The sequence below is a fragment of the Silurus meridionalis genome, chromosome 22, assembly GCF_014805685.1.
Source record: "Silurus meridionalis isolate SWU-2019-XX chromosome 22, ASM1480568v1, whole genome shotgun sequence".
NCBI classification, from domain to species: Eukaryota; Metazoa; Chordata; class Actinopteri; order Siluriformes; family Siluridae; genus Silurus; species Silurus meridionalis.
In genome coordinates, this window is record NC_060905.1 from 19,846,822 (window position 1) to 19,862,207 (window position 15,386).

The window sequence follows — 15,386 nt, forward strand, 5'->3', positions numbered from 1 at the left end:
TGAGTAGAGCAGTGATAGAGGATAGAGGATGAGTGGAGCAGTGATAGAGGATGGAGGATGAGTAGAGCAGTGATAGAGGATGGAGGATGAGTGAGCAGTGATAGAGGATGGAGGATGAGTGGACCAGTGATAGAGGATGGAGGATGAGTGGACCAGTGATAGAGGATGGAGGATGAGTAGAGCAGTGATAGAGGATGGAGGATGAGTAGAGCAGTGATAGAGGATAGAGGATGAGTGGAGCAGTGATAGAGGATGGAGGATGAGTGGACCAGTGATAGAGGATGGAGGATGAGTAGCAGTGATAGAGGATGGAGGATGAGTAGCAGTGATAGAGGATGGAGGATGAGTGAGCAGTGATAGAGGATGGAGGATGAGTGGAGCAGTGATAGAGGATGGAGGATGAGTGGAGCAGTGATAGAGGATGGAGGATGAGTGGACCAGTGATAGAGGATGGAGGATGAGTGGAGCAGTGGATAGAGGATGGAGGATGAGTGGAGCAGTGATAGAGGATGGAGGATGAGTGGAGCAGTGATAGAGGATGGAGGATGAGTGGACCAGTGATAGAGGATGGAGGATGAGTGGCAGTGATAGAGGATGAGGATGAGTGGAGCAGTGATAGAGGATGGAGGATGAGTGGAGCAGTGATAGATGAGTGGAGCAGTGGATAGAGGATGGAGGATGAGTGAGCAGTGATAGAGGATGGAGGATGAGTGGAGCAGTGATAGAGGATGGAGGATGAGTAGAGCAGTGATAGAGGATGGAGGATGAGTGGAGCAGTGATAGAGGATGGAGGATGAGTGGAGCAGTGATAGAGGATGGAGGATGAGTGGACCAGTGATAGAGGATGGAGGATGAGTAGAGCAGTGATAGAGGATGGAGGATGAGTGGAGCAGTGGATATGTTTCCAAATATCGTGGAACATGAGCAGATCATTTCTTTCTCCATTCCTAGCCCTTTAAAAACAGTCAAATAGCTCTGATGGATTCCTTCTTTTTTCAGCTTAAACACAACCTGCTTTTCTCCCATGAACATCTCTCTCTCTCTCTCTCTCTCTCTCTCTCTCTCTCTGATGTCCATACTTCCAAAAAAAAAAATCCTAGCCTTTATATTCCAGGAGATGTCACTGTAGATGATTTCTGTTGATCATTCCAGAGGTATAAAAATATAAACAAATTCTTGGTATCCAGTTGTTCCTGATGTTCTCGCTTTACGGGTAAACGATTCAATCCCAAATAAAGCTCACGACACACATTAACTTAGCAAAGAGGAGGAGAGAGGTCAGGGATTATGTGAAGTTTTGAAGCTGAAGTTATCTGCTTAAAGAGCATTAGTGCAAAGATAGAGACAGTCAGACAGAGTGAGACAGAGAGAGACAGAGAGAGACGGAGAGAAACCAGAGGTCACATGATTGTAGAAGAACTCGTAAAAGTTCCATTAACCCGCCTGAAGTAAAGAGCCTGTTTAGCTTAGCAGTAGACAATCACCACAAACAGAACATCACCATAAAACCTTCTGTTACTCTTTGTTACTTTATCTTCTCCTTTCTTCTATCAACAGATGGACAGAGACTTAAAGCACATACAAAAGTAGACCTGCGTGCGGCAGGCATAGCCACAAATCAGAGTGTGTGTGTGTGTGTGTGTGTGTGTGTGTGTGTGTGTGTGTGTGTGTGTGTGGGGGAGACAGAGATACTGCTTACCTTTTGACTTGCCTAGGTCAGAAACCAGGGAAAAGTACAAACACAGAAGAACCTTTAAAGTCTCCTATTAATGCTGGAAAGCCAGATACACCGTCTCGACACTTAACGCTCTACAACAGAAGGTTTGCGGTTCGTTGGCGCTTTTATTTATTGATTTTTTATATCCAGTGCAGAGGAATTATCCTGTGTAATAATAAATATCTTTAAACGTACCTTATGGCTCTGATTGTCGAGGGAATTTGAAACTTAGCGGCTCAAATGTTTGACTGATTGGAAGGTGGACCAGGTCGCCACAGCTGGGCCCTTAAGCAAGGCCCCTGAACCCTCGCCTTCTCAGGTTTATAAATGAGATCAGTTGGAAGTGCTCTGGATTAGAGGGTCTACCAAATGCTGTATGGTGTTTGTTTGTTAGTTTGCACTTGTACTGAATCGAAATAAAATTCCTATTAGATCATGGTTTCCTTGTGTTTCTATAAGGCATGAACGCCAGTTGTTGAATCGTCCACCCACCTTAAAGTACCACTGTCCACCTTGGTCTACTTGGAAAGTATTAAAATCGCCCTTAAAATGATTTCAATGAGTCAATACAACTTTGGACTTTGGACAGAGGGGACAGGCTTCGAGAAATTCTATTACGTGTGACATCCACCCATGAGATACCCAAAAAATGGTTGCCAGGTTTTTTTTTTTTTTTACTGGCACTGGGACCATTTTTACAAACAGCTTGTGAAAGAGCAGATCGACTGTTGATTCAAATCTCCACCAGTTCCAGCTTGAACCTGAACCTGAAATTTTGTGTAGCCTTGAGTTTCTGCTGGTGAAATGAGGGAGCCGAGAAGCACTTTTTGGTGCCATGGTGCATATGCGGTGTCGCTATGCATCTCATCAGCAAATATGCGGATGAAAACAGGAGCACACGTCCTGCAAAGCGAATACTCTCCTCATGGATATAACGGGTACGAGGCAGCGTTGATGTAGCACTGAATGCCTGCTTTGGATAGCCAGTTCATATTGAATGGGATGATGCATCATTGCTGAAGGCGGGCTGAGAACTGGGGGAGGGAATTGATTTGGTGCTGAAGCAGAAATAAGATGAGCAATACAAAGAACTTGGGATGTTCTAGCAGCATTGCTTTTACCTTTAAGCATAGCATAGATCCTGTCTTTAAGTCTAGGGAATAATCGGCATGACTCACCGAGAAAAGCAAACATCTGCTTAACACATCTTTTATTACGCAAAGATTCTTCTCATAAATACTGAGGTCATGTTTGGACATGTGTTTTCAGCTTCCCAGGGTTTTTGTATCTTTTGGTGGATTTTTATCTATGAGTAGATCAGATTGATTGCTCAATCAGCTATGAGTAGGCATCAGGCAGAAGGGTGGTCTTTTTTGGAACACCTGTACACCTGATCATTCATCCAGGTATTCAATCAATTACTAAGTTATTATTAAGTGGTTAAGAGCTTCAGTTATTGTTCACATTAAACACCAGAATGAGGGGAAAGTGGGATCTCTGTGACATTAGCCATGGCATGGTTGTGGTTGGTAGATGGACTGGTTTGTGTTTTTAAACATCAAATCAAACAAGCATCCTGAATAAGTCTGGGAAAGAGAAAATATTGATATGATTTTAACAGTGGACTGTTTTTTACGTCCTCCATGTTAAAAAAAAATCATCTACTATTCAGTTTGCTTGGTATGGATGCACCAATGGGATTCATTCAGATTTTGGGGCATTGCACAGACACCCTCACCTACAGCAGAATTAATTATGGCACTTATACACTAAGTAGGTGAGTGTTAGGGGCCTTGTTTAAGGGCCCAGCAATGGACTTCCTGATCGTCTTAAACCCTTTAACGTCTTAACCCCTGAGCTCCAATACTCAAGTTAGGAATGAACAGGCATTTGCAGTGTTCACTAGTAAACAAAATGATTTAGAAAACGTTTCAGTTTTTAATTGAACTTTTACTCTTGTATTAACACATTGTTTGTTTCTTGTATAAGCGATATGTCAATGTCTGTCACTTGTCATTTTATTACTGATCCATTTATAGAATTTATCTTTAGACAGATAATCTGTTGCTTGAGTAGTGACTTGTACTGTGTGTGTTCTTGCTGCCATTACAAAAACTGAATGATCTGGTGAATTGACAAATAGTTCGATATCTCTGCACTGATCAACATGGAGCACACTGTATATTATAATGTATATACTGTAAGAAACCCCCAAAACCCTGTTGTTGGACCTTGTTGTTGTCTCCAGTGCACAGTAAATAATGCTAAAAGAAGTTGTAGAAGAATGATTGGATTGGTTGAGCATTTATTTCCCATTCACGTGTCGTGGCCTCGCTATCAATTAAAACCACCAAAACGGGCCTTTTAAAGCGGACAGGCGGAAATGCCCTAAAGGACACGCCGCCTGGTTCTCCTCCATCACTCTCACTCCAGATAAGAGAGTGTGTAGTTTAATGCACAGCTCAGGTTATCGAAAATATTCCCCCGGGATGTGTTCTGTGTCCACTTACACGCGCTGAACAAAGCCATCAGTCACACGCTCCCGTCTCTGGCACGCGCACTGGGACGCGTCTGCGCGTCGGGACCCAAATCTGATTTACTGGGAAGAGTGTGCAAAATAAACGAAGCTAGAACTCAAAGTGTAGAATCCCTGCAGATCTATCTATCTATCTATCTATCTATCTATCTATCTATCTATCTATCTATCTATCTATCTATCTATCTATCTATCTATCTATCTATCTATCTAAATATAATATAAAAACCACTGCTCCATGTTTTGACTTAATAAATATTTTATAATATAATATTGGTTTAAACCACTGAATTCAAATTTAATATCAAAATTTAATTTTATTATTTCAATCATATTAATAATCACTTATTTAGAAAAAACAACTTTTTATTTTAAAATATTGACTGTTTTCATATTGTAATAATTATTAGTTTGGATTCATTCAGTACAATCGAACATCTATTTCAAAAGAGTTTTTATTACGAATGTTATACACGACAACCAAAACATTTCCAAAAAAAGCTGAATTCTGCATGCCCATATCTCCAGGTCAGGATCTATCTGATAATAATATAATTATTATTAATAATAAAATCGGGTATTTTTGGTCCTGTATGTTAAGTTACATCTTCTGTTCATTTCTGCGACTCCTTTAAACATTCAACATCTGACTTCTCGATTTACTTTGTCATTAAATAAAGATGAAAATATTTCTTCTATATGAATACACCTCTCATAAATTGCTATTATCATCTACCCGATTCCACACTTCCCAAACAAAACAAAACAAAAACAACAAAGAAAGAAAAAAAAGAAAAGGAAAAGAATACACAATTTGGGTGGATTGAATCATGTAATAAAATAAAAGTATAAATTATAGCATTGTGTCCTTCAGTCTTTCCAGTTTTAAAGCACCGGAAATGACTTTATTTTCCATTTTCATTTAAGTGCAACTGCTTGGTGCTTTCTCTAACACATTCTACTGTAATCAACATGTCCTCCATGTCTACTGTAATAATGTCCTCCATGTCCTTCATGACGCAAAGACCAGCTTCATGTTTTGCATAGCAGGTTGTTGGAGGCATTTTGGACATTGTTATAAAACGTGGTCAAAACAGAGAAAAAAATGTCCAGGACAATGCTCGCGTGTCAGGTTATCTGGGGACCTGCTCCGGGGACTTGTTGAGGAAAGCCGGGGAGAACATAAGGAACGCGTCGTCTCTGGTCGAAGGCGCGCACGCGACTTCTGCGTTCGTCGGCGACCTCTGCGCGCTCCCGCTGGATTGACACCCGAGGCACGTGCACGCGTTCCCAAGGACGTGACCCGCGCTTGCGTACAGAGACGGGTGTCGGAACGCGCAGAGCAGCTCGGGACGCGGATAAGTATGAGAGAGGAGTCTGAAAGTGTCCAGTGAACGCAGAGGGCTCGCAAACGCAGGCGCTCCAGACGCGCTGACCGGACCCGCGGCCACGCCAGTTAGGGGAGAGTAGTAGGCCACGGGGAGATGGGAGGAAAACGAGTAGGGCAGGTTGCCCGCGTGGCCCACCATGTAGCTGTAGAAAGCGGGGTCGGCTGGGTGAGGCCACGTCATAGCCAGCCGCTGCCTCTTGTCCTTCATGCGCCGGTTCTGGAACCAGACCTGAAATCAGAAGTCTATTAATTCTTGATACCACTTTTTTTGAAATCCAGATGTGAAGGATTCTTTTGGAAAATGTAAACACCATAGTTAAAGCGAATGAATAATCACGTGACACCCCATTCATAATAATCCGAATAATATTGAATGCGCATCAATACCTTGATGGTGGTTTCTGGTAAATTCAAGGCGGCCGCCAGTTCACATCTGCGGGGTCGGGACACGTAATTTTCCCTGTAAAACTCCTTCTCAAGCCGAGCGATCTGCTCCCTGGTGAAAGCCGTGCGGTAGCGTCGCATCTGATCCGAGCCGTACGCGATGCCCCCTGGGCACGTGCTCACTTTCCCACCGTCCACTGTGCTTTCTGTACTGGGACTCGGAGACCCCCGACCTGGACAAATCAGGGATGTGCAATCAGTTATCGACAGACTTTTGTTATAGATATATATAAGATTATATTAATAACACACACACACACACACACACACACACACACACACACACACACAAATGCATTATTATTATGACATTTATTTTGATATTATTATCCCGAATTATTTGATATAATCCGCATTATTTTTTATTCTTTTTTACTGTGGTGACTGTGGGAGGAAAATATGTCACGCATCATGAATATGTGACCAGATACTCACTAGCCACTTTATTAGGAACACCTGTACATCTGCTCATTCGTGCAATAATTTAGCCAATCATGTGGATCTGGATGGTGGTCCATAATTTGAGTTGACCACATGATCCTTTCAGCCTGGAACTGAAGCTGTCGTGTATTAAAAAAATCATCTCTTGGTCTGATGAATCTGGTTTTCTTCTGTGACATAGAGATGACATGGCCATGATTTGATCATAGACTTGTTCAAACTGGTGAGATCATCAGCAGTGTGCGTCCCAGTCACTAGGTCTTTAATCCAGAAGCACGAGCATCTTGTGACATCAGTATCTCGGAGACTTGCTGCTGTTTTTTAAAGAATGAATTCATGCACATGATTGGTATGTTCCTGTAAGTTCTCCTAATGTGGCACGTGAGGGTGTGTATCTGTGTGCATGTAGGTAGTTTGCTAACTGAAGGGAATCACCTTCTAAAATGTTCTCGAGAAAGAAACACTTCTTTACCTTGAGCATTGTGGTGGTAATCCGTACGGTCAGGGGTGCAGCTCACATCCGTCACATCCGTCACATCCGTCCCGTCATAAAAATCCGACTCGTCGGAGCTGCTTGCTTCTTTCCTGGGGAGATCTGAGAGATCTTGGTTCTGCGCACGCGTCTTACTTGCGAGTCTCATTCCCTTCATAGTGCCGCTTTGCGCTTCCTCCATCGATCGGTCTCGTGAACACGGGAAACAGTCCTGGATATTACCGTTTCTTGGAGCTGCCTTCTCCTCTTGGTCTTCAGGAACGTCGGGGAAATTCGAGGCCAGTGCGCCACCTTCGGTCCTCATCGGCACGTCCTTTCTGCTCTCCATAACTCTCAGTGCACGGAATCACTTGGTCGTGTTGAGCACTCAGAAAGAGAAGCAGTGAGACCTAGCAGTGAGAAGTGCTGTCTAGAGCGCAGCGCGAGCACTGGGCCGGATCACGCGAGCCCTCCCCTCTCCTGTGCAAAATGTCATTCTTAATAGGACAAAAACGTCATAACGGAAAGCTCGATGACGTCACACGTGGATTTGACACGAATAAACCGTGCAGCAGAACGAAATAAAATAAAGACAGGGATCAGAAGGTAAACACTATACAGGGTAAAGACCAGCGCGTGCTATACTCATCCCATCCCAATTTTCTTGCAGATGTGTTTCTTTTGAAAAAAGAGTTTAGGAATATATATTAAAAAATAATAATGTTATTATATCAAACATTTGAAATGAATTTCCAGAGTAATTTGCTTTATAACAAACAATGTGGGCCTCTAACCAATTATAGCATTATTCAGAAGAACAGTGAACAGAGCAAACATTACAAACCATCTTTCCAAAACTTCTTCTTCTTCTTCTTTACCATGGATTTATCTTTATACTTCAAATCGGTTAATCAAACTTTTATTAGAATCAATTCTTACAGTTTAACAAAGTCAGCATTTCTATCTTCACAAATGTATCAGTGCAAATGAACCTAATTCAGATTCTTAATACCCCAATTAATAATTGCATCATTATTATTGCAGAACTGTGCTGGTTATTAGAATCAAGATACATGTGTTTTATTGTCATTGGTACAGGAAGCAGTTTGTTACACGATACATTGAAATTCAGCAACCTCAGCAGTCCATTGGACATATGGGGAAAAAAAGATATTCAAAATATACAAAGTTATGATTATAGTGCAAGAAACAGAAAACAAACAACAACAAAAAAAAAACCCCAAAAACATAAAAATGTACAAAGTTTTGATTATAGTGCAAGAAACAGAAAACAAACAACAACAACAAAAACAAACAAACAAAAAACATAAAAATGTACAAAGTTATGATTAAAGTGCAAATGTCAGAAACCGAAAACAAAAACAAAAAACAAAAGACATAAAATGTACACATCATTTTTTCCTGCACATAATGCATAATGTTGAAGTCCGAACATTCACGTTTATTTTGCTAAATTTCAGACCAAGTCACATATTTGCAGAATAATAATAATGCGTCTGTTCTTTTCTTTGAGCTTTGTGTTCTGGAGAACCTCAGGAGATGGAGTATTTGGGGAAGGTTATTGCAAAAGGCAAGGCTGAGAGCACTTCATGCTTTCAGGGAGGAACCTTCTTTCCGTTCTTCTCTGATTTGGCTTTGATCTACTCTTAAGCCTGGTGTCTCCTGCTGAAGCACGGACGATGCATCACTACAACTACCTTGACCCTGGGGTTTTTTCAGTGATACTGGAGTCATGTAGTTCAGAGTTCTGCTTTCCAGAGCTAAAGCCGTAATCAAGACACAATTAATAATAATTAAATAACGGTATCATCGATTTCGCGTTTTTTTTTTTTTTTCTTTTACCAACAGAGTCCAAAACTCGTAGTGTGACCATGGTGACGCTAAACTCCACTTTTAGACAAAGCTGTCCTTGCGCGCCCTCAGCTGTTCAAACGAAGAATGACAACGTACAAATGTTAAGTCAAATGTAAGGTTATTCAACTCTGCATTCTCTTTCTCTCTCTTTCTCTCACACACACACACACACACACACACACACACACACACACACACACACACACACACACACACACACACGTACTTGAATTAAGATAACGACGGTATCATAATTAATCGTGGTTATACTTAATAGAAAGCTTGAAAACGCCCACTTGCGTAAATTCTAGTAATAAATCACCGTGTCGACCCCTCTTTTAACTTTGTAATCGCCCCGATGTTTTTTTTTTTTTGGGTGTGAATTCACTTTACTCTTCCACGCCTTTATAAATACAGACACAATGTGAAAAATTGTGATCTAATTTATAAAAACGTTTTCATACACATACAATTACACACGCGTCTTGTGCGCATCTGGCAACCTGATCAACACGTATTAATTATTTACATATAATACTAATCATTAAATCGATATCAAACACACATTTATTGTTCACAAATTAATGAAATGTTCATAGGATTATGAAGGCATTTGTATATTTTTTTTCCATACTCGAGGAATTCATTTCAAGTAGGAAATAATGACGAGAAATATGAAGAAATCATATACTCTAAAAAATATATTTTAAAAATATTCTGCAATTTGTTGTTACAATGTTGGCGATTATGTGCATGAAAAAGTATGTGTAAAAATATTTTAATGTGCATTTATAATTAAATGTATTTACATTTTTCAAAAAAGCTACATCTAAAATAACTGTTAGATTACAGAATCGGATACTCGTTCAGAATAAATGTTGCTGCTGTTTTACAATGACGCGATTTAAATCACAGAAAATAATTGTTTTATTCGAATTAATCGTTTCTTTATCCAGTTTATATGGATGTTGGTTAATGTCTAAAAATATCTTTAGTTGATGTGATTATTATATATTTATTATATAGCTGATGTTTATTTACGTCTGAAAGAAAAACATCTTTATGAACTATCAATGAATCATTATTTTTTTTATCTACCAATTAGAAGCTCGCAAAACTGCCATACATTTTATTTCTTGTGTTTGTGCACCGATGACGCGATTGTTTATTGTATATTCGATATTTAATTTAAACTCCAATATTTGCATCTAAAACAATACTTATGCAAATGTCATTAACGTTCTAATACTTCATTACAGGTCATCAGGGAACACAGTGTAAGACGGTATCATAAATCAAACTATATTTATTTGCTTGTTTTTTTATTTGTTTATTCACACGAATAAACAATTACTGTGCTCAACGTTTTTTTAAACGTATATTGTATAACCTGGTTTTACACCACATAATTACAGGCTCTGCTATAATCTGCTCTGGTTTATAGCTGTAATTGGAACAGGATGGTGGAGCAAATCCAGTCACGTTCACAAAACTGTTAAGTTTCGTGCCATCTCTGTTCAACTCAAAATAATCTAGAGAGCTTAAATGGTGCTGTAGTAGAGGGATATACTGTGGCAATATTACATTTGAGGTCCATTTATAATAATAATCCATTTTAAGTTCTGATTTTATTTCCATTAATAAGTCTATGTTGGAATCTACAAGGGGTTTGTGCTTCATCCACGGTGTGATTTCACCTCAGGCCCACTGTTTCCAAGATCCACCACAACCGTAAATAGAATTAAAAGGTTGTGTGTCTATGTGTGTGTGTGTGTGTGTGTGTGTGTGTGTGTGTCTGTGTGATTTCCCATCATGCCATGTTTACTTAAATAAAAAGTCCAATTTCCAAAAACACTTTAAATACACATTTTATTGTGAACGCAAGAACTCTAACATTTTCATTCTGACGAAATATTTTCAATCTTTCTGACACTTTTGGCTTTTCATAGTTCTCGGTCCGTAAGCTTTTCATGAAATTCCGGAGTTTTTTTTTGTTTGTTTGTTTTTCACCAAACCAGAGATTTTACCATCATTCACAAATACAATTTCGGTATTAGAAATTCTGATAATTTCGAGAGTCGAAATGATCTGATCTAACACTTATATGGTAAAGCAGGTCAGGTAGTGAAGATGCAGTCCGGTTCTGTAGGGAACAGAGGAATAACGGATAACGGTGTGGGTCATTCCGCTGCACATGCGCAATAACGTCACTTCGAGAAAATCATGTCCGCGGTTCTAACAATAATAATAAAAAAAAAGCAAACTATTTAATATAAATGATCTTTACATTAAAACAAAATGATGAAAACACATATTATAATGTATGTTAAATTAAAATGTAAATAATGTTGAATACTCTGGTCTTAAATCACTCAAATTTGCATCCTTAAAAACACACAAAGTGTTTAGAGTGTTTGAGTACTGAGCGCTTTTTACATGAAGTTGATTATTATTTCAATTCCAAAGTGGTTTTATAGGAATCAAATAACCACAACCACATCTGGAGTTGTGCTGGAGGCAAGATGCAGCACTCAGACACATTATTCATGCTGATATTTGAACGGGTTAAACGGACAAGGGACAGTGATGTTTGGGTTAGAATACACATCTGGAGTGAGTGATTGAATTGAATTGAACAGCTGGACTTTGGGGAGTGAGACCGGCGGTCTAAAGAACGAGTGTAGGTGATCAACGTAACTAAGATTTTTCTGAACATAATAATAATAATAATAATAATAATAATAATAATAATAATAATAATACTCTCAGTAACGTGTGAAATATAATAATAATTTCTCAGTAACGTGTGAAATGTTTACACAGCGGTTTTGCGCTCTCTCTCTCTCTCTCTCTCTCTCTCTCTCGCTCTCTCTCTCTCTCTCTCTCTCGCTCTCTCTCACTCTCTCTCTCTCGCTCTCTCTCACTCTCTCTAGCAAAATAGTCGTGTTATGAGAATGTATAAAACTGCTGTAGTTTAAAACAGAACTACTGAATTTGGTCAGAAAGAAACGGGTTTTGTTCCATAAACATTTATATTATTATATAATATGTAGATCTTAGGTCATTAAGTTTCTACTAATAATATAACGTTTTATTTTACAGATATATGAATGACACGGTTGTTAACTGTTGAATGTAAATTGACTTAAAAAGGCTCTCTTACACAGACCTGCAATTTTAGTTAAGAAACAAAAATGTCCATTAGTTTCTGTCGAACCCATGGCTATTTCTTTTCTTGAAGTAACATTGTCCATTGATAATCTACCACTTGTGTTAACATCAGGCACTTATTAAAATTGGAATAAAAAAACCCTCTTCTTCCTATACCTACAGTTTGTATGAACATGCATCAGACAAACATCAGATTACATTAGATATTACTGCTACTACATACTACTACTACATCAGGCCTACTACTACTACTACTACTAGTAATCAGCTGTAGACCAGTGAATCTTCTGAAACTCCAAAACACTGAGTTAGTGTTATTCCAAATTTGGATGGAAGTGCTGTACACAAAAACAGGTTCATTTTTTCCATCCGCCATTTTGTTCCGAACGCTTTTAGTTTCTCCATAATGTAAACATGATGCACCACATCTCCCATTACAACTTTTCAAGACATTTTCGAATAATTGCACGGAAACATCTGATTGCACCCCGTGTTCTGAAAGGCCTTAAAAACACATGGCTCGATGCTGTAAACCTTTAACACTTTTTTGTCCTCGGTACTTGTTCATTTTTAATTTTTAAGTAATCTGAAAAAAATAGACCTTTAATTAAATGCTATATTGGGTTGCATGTCGCTGTACTCTTCGGTCTATAATTATTATTATTATTACATAAACATATGGTGTCAAAAAACAAAAACAAACAAAAAAGAAACAAATAAGAGTACCAAACATTATTATCGCTATGGCTTCCTAAAAAAAATAAAGAAAAAAATAATAATAATAAAGACCACATAACGGCGTTTAATTCCATTTACAAAGGATGGATTTGGAATATAATTATTATCAAAAGTCTGCTACAATGGATCAGGACCAACACAATGATGGAACTGTAATAAATGAATATTTGGTGCCACCCAAATGAGGACGGGTTTCCCTTTGAGTCTGGTTTCTTTCATGGTTTATACTATCTGAGGTTAGTTTTTCCTTCTCACATGAAGATTAATTATTTTAATTTAATTAAATTGATTAATTTATTTTTTTCTACTCCTACACATGGTGCTGCAAACAGAGAGCAAGTAAACAAAAAATTAAATAAATTCAAAAACATTAGTCAGTAAATAATAGTACAATGTTACTACTTTTTTGTGAACACTGAGAAGGTCTTTCAAAGTCTGAATGGACCAATCGGCTGACATTTAACTTGACCTTGGCCACACACACACACACACACACACACACACACACACACACACACACACACAGAGAAAGAGAGAGATAGATAAAGAAAGAGAAAGAGAAAGAGAGAGAGAGAGACTTGTCTGTCTTAACATCTCGTAAACTTAACGGAAGCCGCCTGGACTTTAATCGCGTTAGCAAACATCTCCCATGTGAACATTTCTTCTTATTGCTGATAGTCTTTGTGATGTTGGTTGTCTCGTCATAATATGAACTCACTATGAGGTATCAGGATTCAGGAAACAGCATGGTAAAATGGGTCGAGCACGTTTCTCTAACACACGATTACTAAAACTTGACTTGGAGTGTTTTCTTTGTCTTTTTTTGGGTAAAAAAAAGTCTTCATAACTATTGAGAGATCTACAGAAAATGTAAAATATGAGATGAATAAAGATGTAGACCTCAGACAATGAAAAATTTGGGAAATTGAATAATTTGGATAATTATGTCCATAAATTCATGGTGGATTAACAGTTATCTCGTGTTTGCATGTTTTTGTTGTTGTTTGTGTTGGAACACCTCTCCATTTCCTTGAATGCTAACGTTCGCAGCACATTTTCTTTCTTTCAAATGCGTGTTGCTTAAAACGTCCTCCTAGACACGTCACATGGACACATGAGCCAATGGCAACCCGATATTGGGAGGCCCGTGGGGCGCGTCTGAGACTCTTGGCTCCTGCAAAATTGCTTCATCCGCTGGTGTTCATTTCCAGAAGTCTTTCCAGGGAAGGAGCCACACGTTTTCCCCGATGCCCGACTGGCTATGACAACGTCACTGGTCCTGCGTCCACGATGGACCGACCCGGTCATGTTTTTGTATGACAACACGAGCGCACTGGAGGACGCAAGCAAAAACATGGAGGCATTTGCTGGAGGTAATCTGGCCCCGAGCTCGTGCAGAAATCTTTTGGCTCCCAGCGTTGCTTACACGTCATGCGAAGTGACTACAGGAGATGGAGAGGCTGGGAAACAATGTAGCACGACCTCACAGGGATCTGGCGGCGCGTCACTGCCTTATGGGTATTTTGGCAGCGGTGGATATTACTCATGCCAAGTGTCTCATCCACATTGGGCTGGCAGTGTGGTTAAATCGTCTGCCCATTCACCAGCGTCTGCTACCTCTCAATACGGGGATAAATATATGGATATGTCAGCTCCTTCGGCTGAAGATTATGTTTCTTCTAGAGCCAGGGAGTTCGCATTCTATCCGAACTATGGATCAAGTCTGTACCAGCCTGTTGCTGGGTACCTGGATGTACCCGTAGTGCAGGCTGTGAGTGGGCATTCGGAGCACAGGACCGAGTCTTCTGTTTTGGGGGACCCGTGGGGGATCAGCGCTAGCGGCTGGAACGCACAAGCATGTGGTGAGAAGGAGCAGCCGTTTACAGGACACGCGTGGAAATCCTCAATCCCAGGTGAACCATTTAGGAGAAATCTGTTGAATAAAAAAATAAACGAAATATTATCATAATAGCTTTTGTATGACATTATGTATTGATGGCGTAACAGGTGAAAGGTCTCGGTTTCTTCTCATTTGAAATGAAATGTTTTGTATTTATATTCCAGACTCAGTTCCTCACAGGGAAGCAGACTCGAGTTCGTTCCGGCGCGGCAGAAAGAAACGCGTCCCCTATTCAAAGGTGCAACTCAAAGAGCTCGAGCGCGAATATCTGGCTAACAAGTTCATTACCAAGGACAAGAGAAGGAGGATATCCGTAATGACCAACCTTTCTGAACGGCAGGTGACCATCTGGTTTCAGAACCGGCGCGTAAAAGAGAAGAAAACTGTCAACAAATTCATTAAAAACTAAACTCCAGGCTGTGGCGCGCTTCAGCAAACAATACAAAGAAAACAATATGTACACCATGTCTAATAAAATGTCCTGTAATGACTGAAGGGTCGTCAGATGAAGACTGGTTCTATGCAAAATTCCAACACACCAAGGTTTTTTTTATTCTTTTTGTTGCATTTTTTTTTTGCAATTTGATATACTGTTTCTCTGTTTGTACATGTACACGTTTTATAATTTTGTCTGTATAAAACAACAACAACAACAACAATAATAATAATAATAATAATAATAATAATAATAATAATAATAAC

At 39.4% G+C, this 15,386-nt stretch overlaps 2 protein-coding genes across 3 annotated transcripts; one reads left to right on the top strand and one right to left on the bottom strand.

The window, feature by feature from the left end:
* Positions 1 to 4,692: 4,692 nt before the first annotated feature.
* On the bottom strand, positions 4,693 to 7,463 carry evx1 (even-skipped homeobox 1). 2 transcript variants are annotated; one of them, XM_046835184.1, is made up of 3 exons: positions 7,001 to 7,463; positions 6,031 to 6,260; positions 4,693 to 5,872 (listed from the first exon to the last, which is right to left on the bottom strand). In XM_046835184.1, exons 1-3 carry the CDS (start codon positions 7,347 to 7,349, stop codon positions 5,387 to 5,389), a joined length of 1,065 nt encoding a protein of 354 aa, XP_046691140.1. In that variant the 5' UTR covers positions 7,350 to 7,463; the 3' UTR covers positions 4,693 to 5,386. The 2 variants fall into 2 exon arrangements, with proteins under 2 accessions (XP_046691140.1, XP_046691141.1); XM_046835185.1 differs by lacking the exon at positions 7,001 to 7,463 and adding an exon at positions 6,523 to 6,535.
* Positions 7,464 to 13,828: 6,365 nt separating this feature from the next.
* On the top strand, positions 13,829 to 15,179 carry hoxa13a (homeobox A13a). The gene is made up of 2 exons (XM_046835053.1): positions 13,829 to 14,697; positions 14,849 to 15,179. The coding sequence occupies exons 1-2, from the start codon at positions 14,046 to 14,048 to the stop codon at positions 15,091 to 15,093; spliced, it is 897 nt and encodes a 298-aa protein (XP_046691009.1). The 5' UTR covers positions 13,829 to 14,045; the 3' UTR covers positions 15,094 to 15,179.
* Positions 15,180 to 15,386: the final 207 nt, after the last annotated feature.